This window comes from Falco peregrinus, chromosome 3 (assembly GCF_023634155.1).
Source record: "Falco peregrinus isolate bFalPer1 chromosome 3, bFalPer1.pri, whole genome shotgun sequence".
Lineage (NCBI taxonomy): Eukaryota > Metazoa > Chordata > Aves > Falconiformes > Falconidae > Falco > Falco peregrinus.
Window position 1 is genome coordinate 21,264,906 of NC_073723.1, and position 24,180 is coordinate 21,289,085.

The 24,180-nt window shown below is 49.1% G+C and overlaps 1 protein-coding gene across 1 annotated transcript in view; it reads left to right on the forward strand.

Annotated features, from left to right (window-relative positions):
• Positions 1-3,170: 3,170 nt before the first annotated feature.
• EXT1 (exostosin glycosyltransferase 1) overlaps positions 3,171-24,180 on the forward strand; it is a 187,293-nt gene continuing 166,283 nt past the window's right edge. Inside the window, exon 1 of the mRNA XM_055800825.1 lies at positions 3,171-4,472. Coding sequence (XP_055656800.1) covers positions 3,520-4,472 — 953 coding nt within the window. The 5' untranslated portion in view covers positions 3,171-3,519. The remainder of the gene's footprint in view (positions 4,473-24,180) is intronic.

Sequence of the window (24,180 nt, forward strand, 5' to 3'; positions counted from 1 at the left end):
CAGCCATACGAAGATATAAATTATTTGGAAGAGTGCAAAGGGTAACGGACCAGGGTCAAAAGGCACCTGCAAGCTTGCAGACCCTTAGCAGGCATGGGTGGCCAGAGCAAACCTGGGGCTTGTGACTTGTGCATTTGCCACAGGGATACATTGAAATACCATTTCACCACAGATTCTTCCTTTTCTCCAGGCAGGATTTCTGTTACACACTGGTTTGTACGCCACCATCCACCTGCGGGGTAGCAAATGTAGGCAGATTTATTACCGCAGAGAAAGGTAGGCTTCCATTTCTGGAGTGCTCTGCCTCCAGTGCCTGCCGGGGCTGCAGATAACTTTCTGGCCGAGGAGCCAAAGGCAGGCTGCACGATTCCTGTCAGCTACCACGTTGCCCACAGGGCCCAAGCAGCTGCAATGAACGGGCTGCAGGCAGGCTGATTTCATTCTGCCACATCAGAAAATTACAAACAGTGGGCGACAGCTGGTTTAGAAAGGTGGTCTTCAAAAACAGAACCTATCTACCCCAGTTAGGGGCACACACACATCTCCCTAAGTCAGTCTTTCCTGGCACAAAGGGATCCAGGTCTGCCCGGAGCAGTTGTAACGCAACTCAGGAATCCTATGGATAAAGCCTTCTGGCAGTGATCTGCAGAGGTTTATCTAATTCTCTGTGCTCCAGAATTACTTCCCTGACTACCTTTGTACAGATCCAAATATTTTAAAGTTTAAGTATTCACTGCTGCAGAGAAATGGGCAACAGTGTGGGTACCTCAGGCACAGGGGCAGTTCAGCTGGAAACCCAACAGCTTTCACTTCCCTCCCACACTTCTCTGTTGTGGTGAGCAGCACTTTTGTGCCATGGGCTCACCAGCACCCCATCCTCAAAAACGTACATGCAACAGCTACCATCCCTGGCACAGGCAGCACAGGCTTCGTTTTCTGTTTGAAACCGGTCCCCAGAGGCTTAATTTGCAGACAGTAATGGGATTCAACCTTCCTGCACCTGACAGAAGGTGCCTCTGCGAGCAGCCTTGGTTCACCTTTCAAGAAGCTGACCCATTTTTTTCTTGAACAGCATCCCAGTTTTGGTATGTGGGCTGCGACAAAAGTTTCAGGAAAGGATTACAGGGTTAATTAACACATTAATATTTCATTCCACTTCCCCACCTCACCCCCCATCGGGTCATTGGCCAAAATTTCTGCCCCCTGGACCCAAATCTACACCAGCCATAAATATGACTTTCTTCTCAGAATCTGACCTTTTCTTATTATCATTCTCAGCTCCTTCATTCTGCCTCAAGCCCTGGCCTTCCTTCAACAGCCCTCCCTACAATTAAATTATTTTGGAAAGGAATTGCCATCTCTTGGCTCCAGCTGGGAGGTCGAACCTCATTTGCTCTCAGTAATGCACCCTTCCATGGTAGGCTCTCACCTCTTCCTGAGGAGGCACACCATCTTCACACGTTATCACAGAACATCTCGAGTTGGAAGGGACCCACATTCTCCTCCTCAAGCCTGCAGGAGCGGAGGGAGAAGAGGAAAGGCACGACAGGAGCCCTACCTCATTTGCTGGATGGGCAAGCTTTTGGCTAAGACACAGTTTCTGTCCCTCAGCTGGTATGAGACACCTCTGGATCAGGCAGCAGGAGGGTGGGAGGTGGGATCGCAGCCCAGGGAAGGGAAGGGAAATCCGTTACAGCTTTCACGCTGGATACAAGTGGCAGGGAAAGCATGTTGGCACAGGCTTTCGCACGGGATAACTTCTCGCCATCCAGAGTCTTGTGCAACCAGCTGGAAGCCTGTCCCATTCAATTTCCCCGCTATTATCTGCTGACCTGGCAGGACGGAACCACGTACACCCATTCCCAGTGCCATTACCCTTTCCAGTGCCACACGTGCCGGAGCAAGCCGGGGCTCCCACCACCCGGTCCGGCGCCTCCCGGGAGGGGAGGGCTGGGCTCTCCCCGGTAAGCCGGGCTGCTGCACAAACGCGTAGCCGCAGGGACAGCGAGGTGCTCCGGCAACTCCCTGCAGGCTACTCCATGGAGCAGCATTATTTTCTTTTTATTTTGGTGTGTGCCAGCCGCCAGCGCCCACCCCTGCGCCACGCAGGGCCTGCTCCCCAGGGCTGCCAGCCCTACCGCGCCGGCCGGAGCGCCGGGCGCCCCGGAACAGGACTGTCCCTCCCCGTCGGCGGGGCGGCAGGACGGCCCCAGCCCCCGGGCCTGCGCGCACCCCCACGCCTCCCGGAACAGCGCTTTTTGGGGTCTCACCCCCATTCTGGGGTGCCCGGCTCCGCTCCACCGCCACGCTCCCAGCCCCGCAGTGCACCGGGCCGGCTCCAGCGCGCTCGACAGGGGGCAGCAGCGGCGGCGACAGAAAGCTGGGCCAGGCCGAACCGGGCTGCCCGCGGCCGGGGGCTGCACCGGCGGCAGGAGGAGGGGCGAACCTGGGGCGGAGGTGTATCCCAGGCGCCGGACCGGGCACCACTAGCTCTCGGGCCGGAGGGGTACGGGGTGGAGTAATGGTGCCGCCTCACAGAGCCCTTGGGTAGCGGCGGCCGTGCCGCCACCGACCGACCACCCACCCCCTCCCCGCCGTGCGGCAGCGGCGCCGTCCTCCGCCCGCCGGGTTATGAATGGGTGCAGCGGAAGCCCCGCCCCCCGGACGTGACGCCCTGCCAATGGGGGCGCGGGGCTGCGTGGCTGGATGAGGTCAGCGCGGCGGTGCCGGGGCGGGGGCGGCGCGCGGGGGGCCGGGTGAGGCGGGGGTCGCAGCCCGCGGGCGGGCAGGGCAGGGCAGGGCAGGGCAGGGCAGGGCAGCGCGCGGGGCTCTGCGGCTCGCCGGCCGCTGCCGCCGCCGGCCCGGGGGAGGCGGGGAAGGGGGGAGGGGCGAGGAGGAGGAGGAGAAGGGGGAGGAGGAGAAGGAGAGGGAGGAGGGTCCTCGCCGCCGCCGCCGCCGCTCCGTCCCGGGGGCCATTCAGTGGGAGCGCGGCGAGGAGCGAGCGGCGCCGGGGCCGAGCGGGGGGCGCCGGGCGATGCAGGGCTTCGTCAGGCTGCGGCGCGGCGGCCGCGGGCTGTGAGCCGGCGGGGCCGGGCCGGGCTGGGCTGGGCTGGGCCGGGCCGGGCCGGGCTGGGCTGGGCTGGCGGCGCGGGGCGGGGAGGGGCGGGCGGGAGCGTGGCGGAGAGGGCAGGCAGCGGCGGGAAGGCGGGAGCGGGGCTGCCCCGGTGCCCGCCCCGCGCGGGGGGCCGGCCCCTGAGTGCATGCGGGGCGCCCCGCCGGGCCGCCGCCGGCCCGCCGCCACCCGCCGCCCCTGAGAGACCGGCGGGGAGAAAGTTGCGGCGGTCGCCCACATGCGCGGCCCCGGCCGGCGGCTTGGGGAACGGCGCCGAGCGGAGGTGGGCGAAGAGAGTTTGAAGCGCTCGCCGGCGGGAAGATGGCGGAGCGGAGCTGAGAGCGGCGCCCGGCGAGCTCGGGCCGCCCCCGCCTTCCTCCGCAGCCCCCCGGACCCCCGCCGGACACATGCAGGCCAAAAAACGCTACCTGACGCTGCTCTCCGCCGGCACCTGTCTCGCCCTGCTGCTCTACCTGGGAGGCGTGCGGCTGCGGGCGGCCCGGCACTCGCCGCCCGGTAGCCGGCATGGCCCGCCCCCGCGCCCCGGCGCCGAGCGGCCCTGGCCCCGCTTCCCCGACGCCCTGCGGCCCTTCGCGCCTGCCGAGCGGCCGGGCCCCGAGGGCGGCGGCGGGCGCGTCTCCCCCCGGCAGCGGCGGGACGCCAGCGCCGGCCTCTACCGCGGGCGCCGCTGCCGCATGGAGTCCTGCTTCGACTTCGCCCAGTGCCGGAAAAACGGCTTCAAGGTCTACGTCTACCCGCAGCAGAAGGGGGAGAAGATCGCCGAGAGCTACCAGAACGTCCTGGCCGCCATCGAGGGCTCCCGCTTCTACACCTCCGACCCCGGGCAGGCCTGCCTCTTCGTCCTCAGCTTGGACACGCTGGACCGGGACCAGCTGTCCCCCCAGTACGTGCACAACCTCCGCTCCAAGGTGCAGAGCCTCCACCTGTGGAACAACGGCAGAAACCACCTGATTTTTAATTTATACTCCGGCACCTGGCCCGACTACACCGAGGATGTGGGGTTCGACATCGGCCAGGCCATGCTGGCCAAAGCCAGCATCAGTACTGAAAACTTCAGACCCAACTTTGACGTTTCTATCCCGCTCTTTTCTAAGGATCATCCTAGGACAGGAGGGGAGAAGGGATTTTTGAGGTTTAACACCATCCCTCCTCTCAGGAAGTACATGTTGGTATTCAAGGGGAAAAGGTACCTGACGGGGATAGGGTCAGACACCAGGAATGCCTTATATCACGTCCATAACGGAGAGGATGTTGTCCTCCTGACCACCTGCAAGCATGGCAAAGACTGGCAAAAGCACAAGGATTCGCGCTGCGATCGAGACAACGCCGAATACGAAAAGTAAGTGAGCGGTGCCCCGTCTTCCCCGTCCCCTTCCCCTGCGCGCGTCGCCAGGGGCATGCCCCACCGCAGGCGGCCCCGGCCGCCGGCCAGATGTGAGCAGATGTGTGCCGATGCGCGCTGAGGAAAGCCCCGGTCTCTCCTCTGGGCGGGTCGGGCGCTCCTGCCTCCCGCCGGGCTGCCTCGGCGCTGCCGTGGCCGGGGGAGCCGGCAGGGAGGCACTGGAGGGCGGCGCGGCGTCCCGCAGCCGCAGCGTCGCTTGCCCGGGGACCTTCGCCTTTGCCAACGCGGCCAGCGGCGAAGGTGCTGCTGGAGGATGCTCTGGCGTTTGGCGCTGCCCAGCGCCCCCCCAGCGCCTCCCAGGACCGGTGCCCCGTGCCTTCCTCGCCCCGAGACAAAGTTTGTGCAAGTCCTCAGCCCTCTTCTGTGTGTGTGTGTGTGTGTGAGCCTGGCTCCGGCGGTGGTTGGGTCGCTGAGGGTGACTGCTGGGATGCTTTCTCCAAAAAGCACTGCCTGGTGTCTGGCGGGTGCCTGCCTATCGCCTCAGACGAGGCAGTAACTTACCTTGCCGTCCTTCTCCTTTCGGTTCAAACCGGCACAGCATCAGTAAAGAAAGGAGGAGGAAAAAGGAACGCTGTGTTCACGTCCTGTCCGAGTTTCTGATTTTTCTATGTGAGAGGACAGGCCGGCAGCGCAAGCACAGCATTGTGCGTTCTGTGAATGCTTGGTTTTTTGGCTTTCCCTAGTTTTTATTTTTATTCGTTGGGGAATGTCACCGTGTAGTCAGGTTTTGTGTCGCTGTGGTGCTGCCCTTGCCTTCCAGTCTGCTTTTCAGGTTTGTGTATATAGCTGCCGGGAAAATCGGTTCCTGGGAACTACCTCCAGGACTGCGATGCTGACTAAGGCATTTGCGACTGATTAGTTCATTTAAATGCCGATCACCTCTACATTTGCTGCAGAGTAGGTGTCTGTATGTGAAGTTTTTCGCATGAGAATGTTCCCGTGTAGCAGGAGTTAGACACAGAGTTTAAACAGACCAGCCGTATAGCGCTGAGTAGCGTGCAGCGGAGCAGCACGGAGAGCTGCCAACGGCTGGAGGGGTTTGCGATGCACAGAGGAACGTGGGTGGAAAAATACTCCTGGAGAGCAGTCAGGAAGAAACTACGGTGGCATTAATGCCGATCAAAATTTCCAGCTGGCTGCCCGTTTCTCCACCGAAACTGTCCGCAGGGGGTTGGGAGAGACTGGGAAGGTCACCACCGCAGCGCCGGGAAGCCTACGTGTGCCTGGGTGAACTCTGCTCACCCTCCAGTTAGTGTAAATCTGCCGCAGAGGGGGTGGAAGCAGCAGTGCAAATACTTGGTGGACTTTTAATCCCGTGCGCTTTCAGAAAACCAGCGGGCGAGTGGTGAGATGGTGCACACGTGGAAGCGATGCAGCGGCAGTACCGAGTGAGCAGTGGAGAGACACTAAGCTAAGCTCGTGTTATTCGTAACCTGGGAGTCCCTTTGGCTTGCGACCTCCTTTAGGGAATATTTTTTTGGGGGGTGGGGGAAAGGGATACCTGACAACTGTAGCCTTGTGGGCTGTGCTGATTTTTGGCATAGATCTCAGCATTTGGAGCTAATTTACGGATAGGAGAAGTCCTGGTTATTTGCTGCGTTCTAGAGCGTGTGTGCTGTTGACTTGTCATAAACACAAACACACCCGCTTGTGGTTCGATGTGAGTAAGGCCATGCTCAGGTTTTTTACAGCTATGCCATTTAGTCTAATAAAAGGTAGACCTTTCCTCCATAAGTTCTGCCCCTTCTAAAGTGTCTTTGCCACTTACTTTTTATAGCAAGGGGTGTACGTAACAACGCTCGGGGATATGGAAGCACGAACCTAACTGTTACACCATGCTTTCACACGAAACCTGTGCTTGCTGCTGAAAGGTGGCCATATCTGGCGTGGCGTATGGGGACTGTCAATGTTTGTAGCAACGCTGCCGTTGGAAAGACAGTAAGTAAAAAAAGATGATTACCAGAGAATAAGATTACTCCCAAGAACTGAGGCAGGCTGAATCTGTGGTTGGGCCACTGAGATGGACAGGCTCGCTCTGGTGAACAACTGCAAATGCTGAAGCTCTTTAACCCAGCACCTTATCTGAGCGAACGCACCTGCCGGAGCCTGCTGCTGCCCCTTCACACTCCTGCTTCGGTGCTGATTCACAGCAAAGTATGCCATCTGCTGATCTCCCAGCACTGCGTCCTGCGGTGGCCTGCGTTCTGTCTCTCCATGCAAATAGGGACCACGCCTGGCGCTCTGCTCCCTTTATAAAATCTGACAAGGTCATGTCCCCCGGGTAGCGTAACAGCAGTCAGGTGGTTGAGATGCTTCTGTGCCGATGTGTAACCTGGGTGTGAACGGTGTAGGAGGGACTCCGCTATTCACCCCACCTAAAGCAGCATCTGATCACGAACAGGGCTGTGGCATAAGCTGAGCTTTACAGCTCAGTAAAAACGTCTCTAAATACAGCTGGGCCTTGAAAACTGCATGCAGAGCTGCTCTTGTGGGGCTTTTAGGGCTTGGATTTAACAATGCCTCCTCAGGGTTTTAATCAAAAAGAAGAAAAACATATTTTCCAGGATACATATACTTGTGTATCCATATAGAGTTGAGAAAGTCACATAATGCGCTCTTCTGTGTCTGTTTTCCCATCCTGTGCTGTGTCACTCTGTGTGAAGGACGGGAGCGTGGCTACCCAGGCCATGGAGAGCTGGCCCCAAGAGAGCGGTCCTTGCCAGGGTGAAATACGAATGGTTGGCTCTAGGTAGAGCCCTTGCCAAACTGGGTAAATTGGGTGACCAGACTTTAAAACATGGTAATCTCATGTCAGCAGGGTGGAAGCGTTATGTTGTGTTGCACTTGGTGCTTGGTGCGTGTTGCAAGTTACTTGCGATGAGGTTTCATCTATGGTGCAACATTCTGTGTTGGGTTTGATCGAGGTCCACCTGTCAACCCAATGCGTTGTTTCCTCTCTAGGGGACTGAAAAAGCCAACAAAGGTGACTTCTTGACCTGTGGAAGAATGCGTAAAGTGTCTTATTTCATCTGGGGGAAGCAGAGACAGGCATGTGCGTATTTGACTCTGTCACCCTGAATTGTATTGAAAGATCTGTCTGATGTTACAGCTAATTAATTTGCATCCCAGTTGTGCATCTCAGCAGATAAAACTGATGCGGGCTAAACTGAATTGCCTTATTATGATTGGATTACTATCAAACAGGATATAAAGGAAAACAAAGAAAACTCCTGGTTTCTTTACAATGTCCTTGCCTGTTAAAAGTTGGCCTTTGTCACCCAGTGCTAGGGCAGCTGGGCTTTCTGAATTCCTCCATGGTTAAGACTTCGGCATCAAAAGCTTTCTGTTTCACAAAGGGTTAAGCGAATAAACAGTGCTGCTGCTGAAGTTTGAAGACAGCCTCTTAAATATTTAATGACAGTCTAAATATATACATATGTACAATGTGTTTTAAACAAAGGCAGAATTCATGTACAGGCTTAACTGGTTCCAAATAATTACTTTTTGGAAGGTAATATAAATGACTGTGAGTACCAAAAGAAATGGAGGAATGTGATGTTCTATTCTAGTAAAGCCAAATGCAGAGGAGATCTGCACCAAAATGGGGATCTTTCTAGGAAAGTAAATAATGTCTGTGGTGTATCCCCTGATCTGCAACAACTCTGCCCTTGGAAGATGGAGAAGAGTAGCAGTGATGGTATCCAAAACCGTAAGGTCTCATCAAAAGCTTGTTTGAGGAGGATTTTTCCTCATATCTGTGCAGGTCAGCTGAAGTTAGTGGTGGTAATGAAACAAAGGGGAGAAACTGAACAATAAGCAGGGTTGATGACAGTAGGATGGAGAAGGGAAAATGAGCGAAAAATGTATTTTTGGAGAAATGCAAACTTACGGTCGAGGACAACTAGTGTGGTGAGGTGTTCTTCATAGACTTAGCTAGTTTTTCGACTAGCCAGTGCTCACAAAGCCAATGTGATCAAGACTGAACTGAGAAAGGCAGACAAAACACGCAGGACCTCACGAGGTGGGACTAGTTCTGCAAGAGGAGGTTGGAGGCATGTGGTTGAGGAGGAGCCTACAGAATGAGCTGTGCAGAGATCTACCTGGGGCTGCTGTGTGCCGGCAGAAGAGGGAGACAGCAACAGCGCACCAGCTGCTTGTGCCTGTGAGACATCTCTGCAGGGCACATGATGGCGCTGAGCAGGGTTGTGTATGTACTTTTACAGGTGAAAATAGCCAGCTGAACATATTCATTGATCCCTGGTACTCTGTAGGTTTACCTGGTGTGCACTCTGCTGGTGGAAAGTGTGTCAGTCATGGCTGAACCTCCTGCCCATAAAAATGCTGCCCTGAGCAAAGGTTACAGTCATGCAATAAGCACTGAATGGGAAGAAAAGCAACTTTTAGTTTAGTTTCCTTCCCACTAGGAATAAAATATACATTAAAAAAAAAATAGACACCGGGAATGACTTTGCCACTCACAAGACCGCATGAAAATGTGCAGTAAGGCTTAGGCATGCCCGTCCAACATGTGATGATAATCTAGATGCTGCATACGCATGTGTGTGCACGTTTCGAGCAAAGGTGAAATTCTTGCATTTTCAACGCACTGAGCCTCAGTGTATTGTATTAAAATACAAATATAAATGCTATACTTAATCACTTACTGGATTATTTTTGGAATTGCTTAAAGGTCTTCACAAGTCAGCTCCCTTGCAGCTATTTAGGGCAGGGCTGAGAAATCACCCAGGTCCAGGGTGGCTGTTGTCTGGGGCATCTGAACCGAGATGGGAACCAGCCCATGCATCTTGTATATTACCAGGCTTCTTCGGGAGCTTGGATGAAACTCAAAAACTACTGAGAGAGCTTGGGCATTTTCCCAGAGTATCTTGGCTCCTGCAGAGACCTATCCCCACCAGACTGCTTTTTTTATTTTAATATCAATTTTCAAGAAACTGGAGATCTGCCTGTTTTACAATGTGTTTATTCCAAAATGCAGTAAGCAGGTAAATAACAAAGCTTTAACGTATGTCTGAGAAATATGAGATTTTCTCTGTCGTGTTCCTCCTCTGCTCTCTGTATGTTTTGCAGAGTGTCCTTATGTGCCTGTCGATGCAGATTTAATGCAACTAGTGTTCAGGGGGATGTTGGAACTTCCACCTGGGAGGCTCTGGGCTGATGCCCTGGCAGGAGCTGGAAGCAGGGGTGACAGGAGCATCCCTGAGCTCATGGCTGGTGGTGCAATCCTCAGCCTCATTGTTTGCACCAGGCTCCTCCCTCTCGGAAAATGGATGGAAGAGGCTGGATGGGTGTGCATGAGCCTGTTTCCTTGTGTGAGCGGTGCTGAGCACTGCAGCTTGTGTGGCCGGGTGTGTAGGGTCAGGCACTAGCAGAGCCGAGGAGCCCACCCTGCCCGTGGGCCTTAAACCAGGCACCCTCCTAACCCCAAGTAATTAAGTTTTCTTGTGGGGCAAGTTATTATTATAATTGCTTGCCTCAGGCTTTTCTGCATCTTTTTGTGAAGCATCTTATATGAGGCTCTGTGGTGACAAAGCATTACAGTAGATGGCTGATCTGGTCCGGAGCAGGCATTTTTCTGTATGCAGAAACGTAGGTAAACACTGCTTTCGTGGCTGGAGGGGCTCAGATTTTTTTTTTCCTGCCTAGGAGAATTGATCGAGGATAATTTATTGGCAACTAATTATCACTGAAAAGACACTTGGCAATAGAACAGAATTCAGACCAAAAAATGATATGTCATCATTTTAATATTAATATTGAGCAGAATGAATCCTGAAATTCGTAGTTTGAAAGGTTTGTTGAACCCAGATCAGAATTGAGCTAAAAGTAGTGTTTCCAGCTACCTATTTGGGCAAGACAAAGCCCTGCCAAGTCCCCAGCGAGGTGCCCTCAGCTAGAAGGTGCTGCAGAGCATCCCATGGTGCCCCTACCTTCTCGCCCTCCCTGGCTGGGTGTTTCACAGAGCAAACCCTGACTTGTGCAGGACTTTTTGTACCAGCCTAAGGTGAGCTTCGCTGAAACTGCTCCTAAGGGAGAGGGGTGGCCAAATTTGGGGTTCTCTTGGAGGCTTGCATGCTGCTGCCTGCTGCTCCCCTGCTGCATTCAGGCTGTTCCCAGCTGTGGACCTCTTTGCATCTGTGCAGCTCTGAAGCGGTGCATCTCCCTAGGAGGATGAGATTGAATGAGAGTGAGTTTCAGCTGAAGACAAACCCGAGTGAAAAAGGCTACTGGTTTCATTCTGCTGGAAATAATCCTTTTGCCCCACATACAGCCTGGAACAGCCCATTGGAAAGTAAACCGACAGCCGCTTGTGGGAGAGGGAGGTAAATGAAACTGGTCGGCATGAAGCACTTATTTACTCAACAGATGTGAGTCAAGAGAATGTGCTGTAATCTGATGATTTCTGGAGTATTATCTGTGATTGTTTTCCCTTTCTCTCTGCAGGGTTTCTTTCAGAAAATCCACAGAGTTTTGTGGTCTTGAGTAAACAAACCATTTTGCTAACCAGAGAAAAATAATCGGTAGGTACGTAGATAACTGTCTGGCCTGTGAAGGGAGTTAAATGCTGTGTTCCGTACTGCCAAGGTGACTGAAGTTCTCAAGGATTTGGCTATATCTAGATGATGATGGAAGATATATACTCCTGTCCTATGTCGTATGGAGATTAGTTCAGCATGTGACAATGTGTGAGTATAACTTCAGGTTATATTTAAGGTTCTGTGGCTTTCCACATTGCAGAGTATTTTGGGACATACAGGTTTCAAAACCTTCTCGTGGTTTACACTGAGCAGCAAGGTTTGTTCCTTCTCTTCTGTTCATCCAGCTATGCCGTGCTTTTGCATAAAGCTTTGTGTTGCTCTTTTTTTCATCCAAATTTCAGGAGGAAACAGGACATTTATCATCCCTGTCTTGCTCTTAATTTAGGAGCCTCCTCAGTCAACTGGAGGTAGCATCAATGCTACGTAATGCTGATACAACTCATCCCTGCATCCCTGGAGCAGGCAGGGAGGGAGCTTGGGCAGGAGGGGCCTGTGGCACCAGCTGTGCACAGGGGCGATTAAAGATCGAGGCCAGAGGATGGTGGGAGTCAGTTTTTTCCACTTACGGAGCAAATTATAATTGACGCCCATGCACTGGGAGAAACCGAAAAGTGTGCTTAGAGCAGCCCCTGTCCTGATTGTTGCAGTGTGGGCCGGGGAGGTGGTTTGGAAGCAGAGAGGTGGGAGATCAGCATGCTGTGGTGGTGCAGGAGAAACTAGTTTAAAGAATGAATTCCGAATGAGAACAAAAGAGAAGAGATTTGTTTCACATGAGAAGAGGGAAGTAATGTTTTAAGAAATAAAGGCCCTATCTCAGCAAAACGTTGTGCCTAACTGCTTTGCTGGGAAAGAGCTGGTGTGAGTGTTGCCAGGCTGATGGCTTTCCAAATGCAATCTGACTTCCTAAAATGTTACCGTTTCTTAGAATAAGAAAATGCAACTTTAAGCCAGTCAGGAGGGTTAGGTCTCCTCAATAACAAGAGGAGGAAGATGTAATTTTCTTTAAATATCTTTTTTCCCTGCTTGTCTCTCCCACCGCCTCTTGCAGAGATTTTGCCTCAGTGTTTCAGGTGGTGTAGTGCTGTCTCCCCAGCAAGGATGCAGATAGGATCTAAGTGGGTGTTCCCTGAAAGGTGGTAAGAATTGCCTTGTTTGTGTTGGCTCAATCAGGCTCCCATTTCATATTCCAGTAAGGCAGACTTCTCCGTGCTCCTGCAGTCCCTGGGTGGAGTGTGGTGCTGGCAGGGCTGTCACAGGAGCTCCTGCCTTCTCCTGCCTGTAGCACATGTGGTCTCAGGACTGCAGTCCGATGGCTGGGATTGCTGCTGACCACCATGGTTACGTTTCCATATGCCTTTAAAATAGGGAGGAATGCTTTGCTTACCCCCCAAAATGCATAGGGATACTTTTTTTAGTGCTTTATAATGTTTTAGAGAAAGTGCTATGTAAAGCTGAAATATTATTCACTGATATTTTCTGTATCCTCTTCTCAGGAAGCATCAGTGAGTGTAGGTCTAAATTGTGACTTTCTGATAAAAGGTGGTGGCCATCAGAAGCAGCATAAAGCAGCTCTTCTTGTGGGTGTATGGTGGCAGAAGCCCCCACAAAAGTTTTTTTGGGGTTTGACACTTGTCCTAGGTCAGGGTACGCGGTCAGGTTTGGTATATGAGCCTTTTAACCCTCCTTGCTTCACTCAGATGCTACCAGAGGCTACTGCTGTTCCAGGCGCTAAGGGAGGCACTGCTGTTTCTGATCGTTCCTCCACGGGCTCTCGCAACACAGTTAGCAAATTTAGTAAAGCATTTCTGCCTTAAGTTGACTTTTTTCCCCATGATGGTTTCTAGTCCGGGAATACATGAAAATGAAATAATTCCTGGGTTTCAAAGTGAATTTCCCCTTCGTTCACTTTTTTCCCTCTAATAAACTCTTTGTGTTTGTGAATGAAACAGAATTAGGGCTAATTTAGTTGATTGGCTGCAAAACAAAAGTATTCAATGCTAAGAATGGGAAATGAGAAGGCCTTTCTGAAATGTTACTTCTTTGCATAATTGTAATAGATTATAATTATACAGTCGGGTGTTCAGCAGTGGATTTGCTGTAAACACGGTCATGGGAAATGTTTCGTTGCTTGGTCTTGTCAGGTTCGAGTCCCAGTGCGGTCCTGTTGATGGCTGTACCAGCATCTCTAACAACATTTTCTCTTCAGGCAGGCTGGTGTGTTACAGAAAATGCTATCTCCCGTTCTCCTCCCAGCTCCTCCCACAAAATTACCGCCAGTCGATATGGCCATGTCAGACCGTTGACACAAATCAATAAGATCAATCATTCTTTAGCTCCTAAACAAAATTGAGAGCGCGATGCTGACGGGCTGCGCGTAGCAATACTGGCAGTGATTCCTAAATGGAAAATGCATACTATAATGTTTGCAAAGTGTACGTGGGGGACCCAGTCCTGTTAATAATTAGTTCTCCGGGGCTGTAAAAAGGAACATGATATAAATAGTTTCCTGCAACTGCAGTATGTGTCATGACCTCTACAGCCGTCAGGCTGATGGGGAACATCACCTGCCCAACAGTGGTGTGGGAGAGGGGTGAGCGTGGCAGGGTTTGGTTAGGAATCCTGATTTTCTTCATTCTCCCGGAAGATCTTGACTTCTGATACTGCTTCTTGCCCCGTGAATAATTGCAGACGTTTTATCGCAATACTGGGATTCCTGGTGCAATCAGGTAGTTCAGTGTATAACTGCCAGAAAGCCCATCAAAACTGTAGTTGCTGTAGTCTGCAAAAAATAAAATCACTCTGCTTTTAAAAATCAGAACCTTTATCTGAAGGGAAGGACAAATCTTTGTTTATAATATCTGAATTTGTACCTCTGAAGGCTTGTTTGGGTGTGTCTGCTCATAGACTCAATCAGCTGCCTTCAGGAAGATAAACACATAAATGTTTCATCTCCTTGATTTGCCACCAACCATTGTGCTGGGTGCTAGCAGATTTTTCTTTCAATTAAATATAATTTATCTAATCCTAATGGGAAACATAATTATAGGATTTATTTTTCAATACTGTGATTTCAGAACTACTTTATAAAGAAGAGTAACATTTCCCCCTTAAGGGCTGTTTAAAAACGAGCAAACAAAATAAAAAACCAAAGTACACTTTGCTAAATATAATAAATCTCAGAGAAAAAAAAAAAAGCATCTGATATGCTGGCGCTGCAATAAAGCTGAAAATTAATGATCAGTAAGTTGGTGCTGGAAGAGAGTGAATGCATTATGGATTTGAGGAGATGCCTATAGCTTATTAAATGTCAGCAAATTTTAGCATAAGCAGTAGAGGACCCTGATCAGAAAATGTAAAACAGTGCAACCTAAGTTTTGAAGATCCAGTGCCACAAAGGATATGGGAACCATGTGTACGGTTGAAACCTAAGAAAGTGCTTTGCAAGATCGGGGTCTGAAATTGTATGCTAAACCCCTTTAGTTTCTGATCGGAGGGATTTAAACGTTTCAGTAAGGCATGACTGTAGTCACAGGGAGGGATTTATTGTACTGTAAAACCTTCGCACGAGAAGGTATGTATGACTGTTGAAAATAATTTAAAACAAAATAACATCCCTTCACCCTCCCACGCTCTCTCATGCTTTTTTTCCTAAACCCAAAAGGTAAGGCTACTTCTTGAATTGTAATGGAATAATATATCAAGTGAGTGATCACATCAGGCATGGACACTTACCAAATCACAGCGAGATAACTGTGAATAACTCTCTAGTTTCAACAATTTGCATGGCCATTAACAATTGATGGGTTTCCCTTAGAACCGCATTATCTATGGCAGTGGGATCTATTCCTGAGCACCACTCCTGCATACTAAGTGCCAGAGAAATTCTCAAAAGTGAGGGTAATAAAAAAATCTGTTAGCAGCAAGGTGAATGAAGCAGGTAGGAATTTCAAGGCGACATTTTTTGAATGTGGGGAAATATTTTAAGTGATCATGCATTTTCGTAACTCTCTCCCCTCTTTCCCTGCCTGTTTTTTTTAACTACAGCTCTGCAGGTTTTAATTCAAACTGATGTTAGGTTTCCCTTCACTGCTTGGCATTGTCTCTGTCTTGATGGTCGGTCTGGCATGTGGATCAGTTTAAGCAAGATTTTAAAATATATTTTGTTTTAGTTTTGGATTGGATGTGTGTCTTGAGGAGCTTTTATGCATATTTGACAGAAGATAAAACCGGTGCTAAATTTAGCAGTCCTAGATTGCTGGGTGGCTCTGTCATGGGAATGGATTTGAGCAAGTGTCAAAGATGTGCTTTCCTTATGCGAATCATGCCACCATTTTAATAAACATGTGACACATCCCTTATTTCTAGTGCTTTCATCTCTGGCTGATGGCCCATTCTTTCTTTCCAGATTCCTCCATCAGGTTGACTTTTCCAGCCGCAAATCTCTTTTCTGTCTTTCTCTTTATTTCTCCTTCTCGTCCTCTTCCCTCTCCCCCTTTCTTTTCACGGTGCTGTTGTTGTGGCAAGATTAAAGCAACTGAGTGAAGCAGTGGCGGCGAAAGCTTGGATAATCAAAGTGTGCACGCGGCTGGAGCTGTGTGAAGGCAGGTGGGTGACACATCAAAGCTGGTTGGTACAGGCGCTTGCTGCTCTCTCCTCATAAATGATCCTCCTGCTGTAAACAGAGTTGCTGGGCTTAATTGGTGAGCTCACATGTACACAAATGCAATTGCTTTTCTACACCTTTTCCAAAATGTAATTGCAGAGAATGGCAATAAATTCTTAGCTTTGTTCCTTGGAAGATGGCTTGATGCGTTGTTGATGGTGATTGTTCACCTTCAGCTAAGAACAACCCAGCACCTTATTGTCCCCTCTGCCCGTCAGTGCTGTTTTTAGCTTGCTGTAGGTAGGTTGAGGAGAACTAGAAGATCTAAGCAGCGCCTGGTTGCCTGTGGCTGGGCCTGTCATGGGCAGCGTCCCTGTGTGTCCTGTTCTGGCCTGAGCACCCATGGCCTGCCCAAGCAGCCTCCCCTGGCCCAGCCGCGTGCAGGTGCTGCTCCACAGGCTCTGCATCCAGCGTGAGGGCTTCAGGTGCCCTCAGCTCAGGGGGAGCCTCCAGTCCTCGCTCAACTCTAAACCCTCTGTGCATGTCTCCTGATGTGGAGCTAACCATGGGGCTGGCCATTTTCTCAGCTGCCACCTCTGCCTGCCTTGCCCTCTCTCCAAACCCTGCTTTCTCTTTGCTGTGCCATCGGAGGCTGAGCACCGCACAGTCTGGACGGATTCTTGCTCTGTGTTTTGGGCAAGGGGATCCTGGTCCTTGTCTTAACATTTCTCTGAAGGTATCAAAAAGTCATTGCACTTTGCACCTGCCATCTTCTGCAGGACTCTTCTTCACTGCCCCCAGTCAGCTGCTGAGAGCCAGAAGAACCAGTGGAGCCATTAGGACGTGTGTCTCTTGGCTTTGTGCACTGAAACATCAGTGAACTGCAGTGAAATCTGCTTCTTAGCTTTTGTTCTGTTAGTTGTTTCTGGTGGCCTGTAATAGTATTTTCTAGCAAAAAAAGGTTTTTTGCTCTTCTTTCATTTTTAATGAAAAATCTTTCTGACACAGGTCATAGTAAGATAATTAACGGTGAGGTTGTCTGTGTTGTTTGGGTATAAAACTGGAGATCTAAGGGTTTAGAGATGCTGGTGTGATCCCAGGTTGCCCTGTTGGTGTGGTTACTAGATATAGCAATAGTTCTTTCTTCCTTTAGCTTTAGTCTCAGGGTAACAGTGTTTCACAATAATCAATGCACTGATTACTGTAATTGCATTTTGTGGTACAGTGGTCTTACAATTAACTGACTGGGCTAATAAAGCATGGAATCTAATGAATATTTGTAAACAAACTTCGTTAGGAAGTAGGTTGAGAGTATGTACTGGTGGAGGATAATAGATGAGACCCGTCCTCAGTTTCAACAATTACAACAGATGGAAACCTGGAAATGAACAGCAAGGTGTGGAAACCATCCCACTGCTGCTTACCTTGCATTTGCTGCTGCACTGTGCCTTTTAAAAAAAGTCTGTCTAGAAGAAGGCTCCCCACTGCAACGAGATCCGGTGTACAGAATTTCAGTCTCATTTGCAGAACATTAAAGCATTATCAGGCATGATGTTGAAACCTGGATTTACAATATAGGGCTAGTATCAGCCTTAAGTAAGAAGTGTCTGTTGTCACCCTGTGATTGGATTTTAATGCAATTAAAATGAAAAGGAAACCACCATTGAAAATGGGAAATAGATTTCCTCATGGTGCCTCTTGGCGGGGTGGATGGCTGGCTGTGTTTTACTGTCATTGAGGAACCTTGTCCCACTTTTGCTGTTGTATCAGGCATGCTTTGCGTGCCTCCCTCTGTCTGTGTCCCTGTGTTTCAGATGTGTGTCCCTTGGCTCAGGCATGGGGGCTGGTCCTGCACACTCTCAGGCCATTTGGGAGCATGTTGTGTGAGTCTGGCAAGTTAGCAGTTGAAGGATCTGGCCCATTTTGGGTGGTTGCTTTATCTCAAGGTTGCCAAAACATCCTTTACACCTTCTTGTCTTCTCTCCCCTTTTCCCCCCATCTTTAAGCTGTGACTGTTAATTACAGGATTTCCTGGCTGAGTCTATGTGTATCTCTGTAACAGACGTAGCATTAAATCCTGCCACCTCCCCACCTTTTTTTTAAGCTTTTGGTTATCTGCAAAGTTTCATAATAATTTTTCAGGGAAATGCATATGTGAGGAGCCTTGCTCAGAGAGCACCATCCCTGAGGAATAGGCTTATGAGTGCTCTTGCAGCAGGAGCTCGGATGGAGAGGTCTAGCAACAGCTACAGTTGATGCATTTGCTTCCTACCTGCTGGTTTCAAACAGTATTAATTTTTATGCATTTATTGTGTTTAGTTAAAAGCAGGGCTGCTTACAGCAGTGCTCACAAAGATTCCTTCTCCTCCCTGCCCCCCCGCCCAACTCAACAAACAGGCATCTGGTATTTGTTTTGTATAACACAATCCTCATAAAATGAAGAGTAATAAAACATAATTATCTGTAAAGGCTTGTTTTATAAGCCTAAGAATGAGCTTGTTGCTGCCTTGTTTTGGTCTTTTTGTAAGATAAAGGATGCCTTTGTATGGTTTCAGCCCCTCTCCAGATTAACAGAGAGTAAGTTATTACGGTGTTTTAAACCCTGGTGTGTAAGGTACTGTGAGGGTACATACAGGATGGCACTGGTGGATCTCTAGGGATGGGGAAGAGACTTTTGGAAAATTTTCCCTTCCAAACAATGGGTTTTATGTTAAAGCTTTGGTAAAGTTAAGAGGGAGGAGAATCTGTGGGCTACACGAACAAGGCCAGTGTTTCTGAGCTGCAGGACTTAAAGCTGGGTTTGAGCCCTTTCTGCATGTGGCTTATCCTTGGCAGCGTGAAGGACAGTGACGTGCTTCCGTGCTCATGCTTGGGTGTATGAGAGGCCTCTGATTTGGCCCTTGTTGCTTTTCTGACAGCCCTCAACTGCTGCAGTATCTTTGCCTCTTTGGAGCATTGCTGGCTTGATCCACTTCCAGTCCGATTGTCAGGACACCCAGCACAGGATTCAGCAGTTTTGAAGAGCTAATGATACTCATTTCACCTTAGATTTACTGTTTGCTATTTGTTTGTAGGGCAGTATGCAGTTTTGCTTCCTTCGGCTTGCTGTAACCCTGCAAAAGCCCTTCCTGCCACCACATGGTTTTTTTTCTGGTAAAAAGTGAAACTAGATCATTTAAACCAATTAGATATTAAAGTGAGATGTGTGAGTGGCTTATGGCTGTTCGAAAGGTGAAGCGTGAAAACCAAATCCTTTTAGAAAACTCATTCTAAGCCTGTTTATTTTTCTTTAAAGTAGCAATAAGCAAAATTCCACTTTTTTTTGTAATGAAACTAAAAGCTGCGGGTCTGCAAGGCACCTTCAACTGCAGTGTGCTTTGGAATGTTTCCTTCGACCCCGTTCTTTGCAGAATTAATTAAAATGACAGAAAAGGAAATGCAGCTTTGCTCAGCTTCTGTGTGAATCGTAGCCTCAAAAGCAGTTATGAGTTAGGTATTTCTTTCTCTCTGCAGGGTGAGCCTTGTAATTTTGAATCTTGATTAGCAGCTGCTTTTGTTCTTTCGTGAGTCTCAGAAACAATGGGGTTGGGAGCACATAACAAATTGCTAAATGATACCCTTGCAGAGAAAGAAATCTCCCTCTCTTGAAACACCTTGCTCCCTGCATCTTTAACTCTGCAAAGAGGCTGCGATGATGCAGCCCAGGGCACAGCAACCTGCTGCTGGGGCTGGGAGGTGCTGTTCCCTGGGCGGCAGCGGTGCCCAGGCACAGCCTTGTGCTGAGCTGCCCTGTGTTGGAGTCATATCCTCGACATACATTTCCCTTGAAATACGCTTTTCTTGTCACCTTGTCTGGGGGTACTAGTGTAACCTGCCCATTGCTGGCTTTAGTTATTTAATGGTTCTGTTGTGGCTGCTCTGGGTCTTTAGCCAGAGGATGGCCAACAGCAGCAGGTAAGGTGTTAGGAGCAACCAGTTGCCTTGTGTGAACTTAGATTACTTTCCGTGGCCAGAAGTCTTTGATCTATTCAAATAGAAGCCTGCTGTCCTCCAGAGAAGCAGAGGACAGGTACCAGATTGCAGGCTGATGTGTAAACATGTCCTTTTGCAGCAGAGTCTCATGACACACATGAGCTAAATGTGTTATGTATGTCAGAGGCTGCAGAGTCCAGCTACAAGTCAAGTGATCCAAGATGTTTGACACCCCCATACACTATGTCATGTTCCCTCTAGTTTTTAATGCAAGCTCTGGAATGCATCTTTATTTTTTGTTTTCTGGGGTATTGCTTCTCTCATGTGGAGTTGGGAGATATCTCCCTGGAAAGTCTACTGGTCCTTAATTAATTAATGTCTGGAAAATGTTCCGAGACCAGTGTTGCTTTGCATTCACAACAACAGAACTGTAATTAAAAGTTTGGGTAGCTTCTGATTCAGACTTCTTGTTTTGCCAGAATAAATGGGTTTCATTTTACCAGGTAAATGTAGGGGGGGAAATAACCACCTCCAAGCCATTAGCTTCAGTCACACTATCAGTGTGATGTGGACTCGTTATTTGTTCTCTTTCCCGTTGTGTGTAGAGTGGTGGCATTGGGTGCATTTTCTTTTAAATGTGACATAAAGTGAAATCCTGTTATTTGCACACATTCTGTGGTACTCATCTTCAAAGTATCTAGGCAACCTTTATGTAGATGACACTTTTAACTCAAACTCTTCCATCATTATGAGCGTGGTCCTGTGAAGAGAAGTAGGGTGATAAAGGGAGGGAAGAAAGAGGTGGCTTGAACTCACTTTGGGCAGCTTGAGTCACTTGTGAGACTCTTTGTAGGAAGTACAATACACTGGAGATCTCTGTTCCCATATGCTTAAACCCTCTACTTCAAACTGTTCTATGTTTTTCCTTTGAGCTTGAGCAGGTAGAGTATCTCCTGGCTCTGCTGGAGCTGACAGTAGAGCTGCCAGGAAAGGGGGATTTCAGGGCTTCTACGGTCCAGCACCAAGTGGTGGACTTCCTTGTGTGGTTCTCCACTCCAGGCTCAGGAGGATGGGTGCTCCAAAATGTCTTCAGCTGCAGCCCTGGGAGGTATGTGTGTTCAGAAAGCTTTTGAGTTCAGCTTTGCTTCCCAGAAAATAAGCTGCATGGGAGGCTTGATAGACTTGAAGAGGAAGCCACCATTGCTCTGTTAATCTGCTTTCAACTCCCACCCCCCAAAGAAGAAATAAAGATGACTCAGAGGAGATTCTTTGAATAAAGGCGGTTCTGTGGGGTTAGGTGTGACCATGGCCCACCAACAGATCAGATGGAGCAGGCATCACTACTGCAACAGTATGATCTCTGGTTGAGAATTGGTCTCTGAAGCCAAAACTACTCTGATATGCTACACAGGGAGTGATGTGGCCCCAGACTTCGTGGCAAGCTAGGTGTCATCTCTTAGAGCAGTTCTGGCTTTGTTAGATCAAGCAAGCATCCTTCAGGCGGGAGGCAATACCAGTGTAAACACCACACCACATGCTCCAGCTAGTTTGGCAGAAATATGATTTGGGTCCTTGTGCTTAATACTAATTGAACTGGGGCTGCCAGATGATCAGCAGCATGTGCATGGTATTAAGTAGCACATCAGTGTTGTAGGTCAGTGTAGTTGGCCTGTGGCTTGATCAGAAAACTCATACTTTTTTGCTTAACCCTGTTCAGCTGTGGTTCGACAGCAGTGGACTTGGTTATCTCATTTATCCCTTGGGAATGGGGCAAGACATGTCCCTGACCTTTGGTGTGGGTGGACAGTTACTGTCCCTCTTGCACTGTCACTGATACTGCTTCGATCCCACTGCTGGGATGTTGTGCCAGGTCCATAAGCTCAGCTGGCTCACTGGCATGGGGTGATGTGTCTGGATGAACACCAGCGAGTGCAAGGAAGAAGGTGGGAATGCTTGGATGGGGCAGTTGTGGAGGACAGGGGACATTACCTGGGTATCTGCAACAGAGGCCAGTTAAGGCTGTTGTGGGTCTGTCATGCAGGTGTAGCAGAGCTGGACCTTGGTCTCTAGCAGTAGAGGGGAGGTTTTAGGAAAAATTAGCCTTAGTGTCGATGAGCAGGTGCAGCCAGGATAATTGCCTGCATACCTTATGATCAATGAATTGCAATTAATTTAGTTTCACTTAAAGTTTTTTACTTTGAATCTTTGGGCCAAACCCGTTGCAAGAGAAAGGATTGCTATTGCTTTTAGATAGAGAGGCCATGCCTGTTACTGTTTCTTAGGGAATGCTGAAAGGGAAAAGCTGGGAATGGCCTAGACAAATAATTAAAGTGTGGGGAGGAAGAAACCAGATTACTGTGTTTGAATGCTTTGGGCGGTAAATGAAAGCTTCCTGTCACAAGGCAAGACAATTATGTTTGTAGCCAGAAGTTGATTTGCATTGTTGTTTTTTTGTCTTATTATTGATAGTTCAGCTGTATATATAATCTTGACTTCATTTCTCTACTACAAAAAGCTAAAACCACCATCTTGGACCTAATGATTAATGACAGATTTGTCTGTAATGAGGATGCTGCTGGTAAGTATCCCCATGCAGTGATATTTCTTCATTTGACCTCATGTCTGTGGGTTGGTGTTGTGGTTTAACCCCAGCCGGCAAGTAAGCCCCACACAGCTGCTCGCTCACACCTGCACAGTGGGAGGCAGGAGACAATTGGAAAAGTAAAAGTGAGAAAACTCATGGGTTGAGATAAAGACGGTTTAATAGGTAAAGCAAAAGCCACACACGCAAGCAAAGCAAAACAAGGAATTCATTCACCACATTCCATGGGCAGGCAGGTGTTCAGCCATTGCCAGGAAAGCGGGGCTCCATCATGCGTATTGGTTACTTGGGAAGATGAACGCCATTGCTCCAAATGTTGCCTCCTCTTCCTTCTTCCCCCAGCCTGATATGCTGAGCACATTGTCATATGGTATGGAATGTCCCTTTGGTCAGTTGGGGTCAGCTGACCTGGCTGTGTCCCCTCCCAGCTTCTTGTGCAGCCCCAGCTGCTCACTGGTGCGGTGGTGGGAGAAGCAGGAAGGGCCTTGGCTCTGCTAAGCGCTGCTCAGCAGTAACTGAAACATCCCTGAATTATCAACACTGTTTCCAGCACAAATCTAAAACATAGCCCCATACCAGCTACTGTAAAGAAAATTATCTGTATCCCAGCCAAACCCAGCACAGTTAGTCATGAAAGCTGCAGTGGATATTGACTACTCTGATTTTGACTATATGCTTAATTACAGGGCAGGAAGAGTCAAGCAGATAGCATTTCGGGTAGCTGGTGCGGAGAATAAAGCGACATGGTAAACTGAGCCCTGGTAGTTCACTTGGGACAGTGCGGTGGGTTGTTGTGTTACATTACGGTGGGAGAAGCTGCCTGGCGAATACTACTGTACAATTAAGTGGGACTGTTAACGGCATGATGGAGCCAATTCATTAATAGCAATGATGTATTCTTGTATCTGCTTTCCCTTACAACTACTGGGTGAAGATACTCAGGGAATTAAGACCAGTGGGAACAAGGGAGGAGGAAAGAAGACTTTGAAGCTCTGGTGCAGATGCAGTGACTTTCTTTAATCCTCTGTTCCCTGAGTCATCTGAAATGCAGCCATTTCCCAGATGGGTTTTATGGAAACCTGGCAGTTCCCTGTCAGAGCAATGTACTGCTGATGGAACATATCAATGTAGATGGTGTTTCTGTGCATCTTATTTGGTGGGTTGGAAAGAAATGCAGGAAAGGATGGAATTACTTCTGTCAGGTGGAGGCTTCTGTGCAAAGGGACTGCATCAAGGCAATGGGTGTCCTTTGGCAGAGGATAGTGTCAGTTGCTGGTGTTTTCACAGGCAAATAGCAGTAAACTGCAGGGGCATTTGAGGTAGAAAAATGCATAGACAAAGATGCCATCTTTGGGCTTTCAAAGGAAAGCCAAAGTGAAGAGTTGTAGGCTGCAGGTGCTGCAATATTTCCTGAAGGATAGACAGAGCTGTTGTCCAACCCATTTCTGTTTATGATTATCAGTATCTTTGTTAGGAATTTGTCTGTTACTGGATCTTGAAATTTTGGGGGTTAGGGGAAGATAATAAGACCCTAAAGCAGCCTGCTGTTAGAAAATGGTAGCAGGAGTGGCTTAGAAAAAAAACCCAACACACATTTTCTTTTAAACAGTAAAATACACCCCTGTAGTAGGGTGTATATTCATGACCAAAGATGTGAAGGTCTACGGTTCCAACTGTAAAAAAAAAAAAGTGTCTCTGGTTGAGCTGTGCTGGGATGTATGAGATGGCCTCTGCCCTGCCAGGCTGGCTCAACTCCAGGGCTGGATGTGTACTGGATGGGACATCTGCTGGGCATCAAGAAATTCAAGGAGATAAGCATAGTTTGTGAAAGCCCAAGGATGGAAGGAGGGGGAGAATTAAGAATTTGCAAAGCAGCACTGCATCTTTCAGTGTTACAGCTTTTTCTTCTCT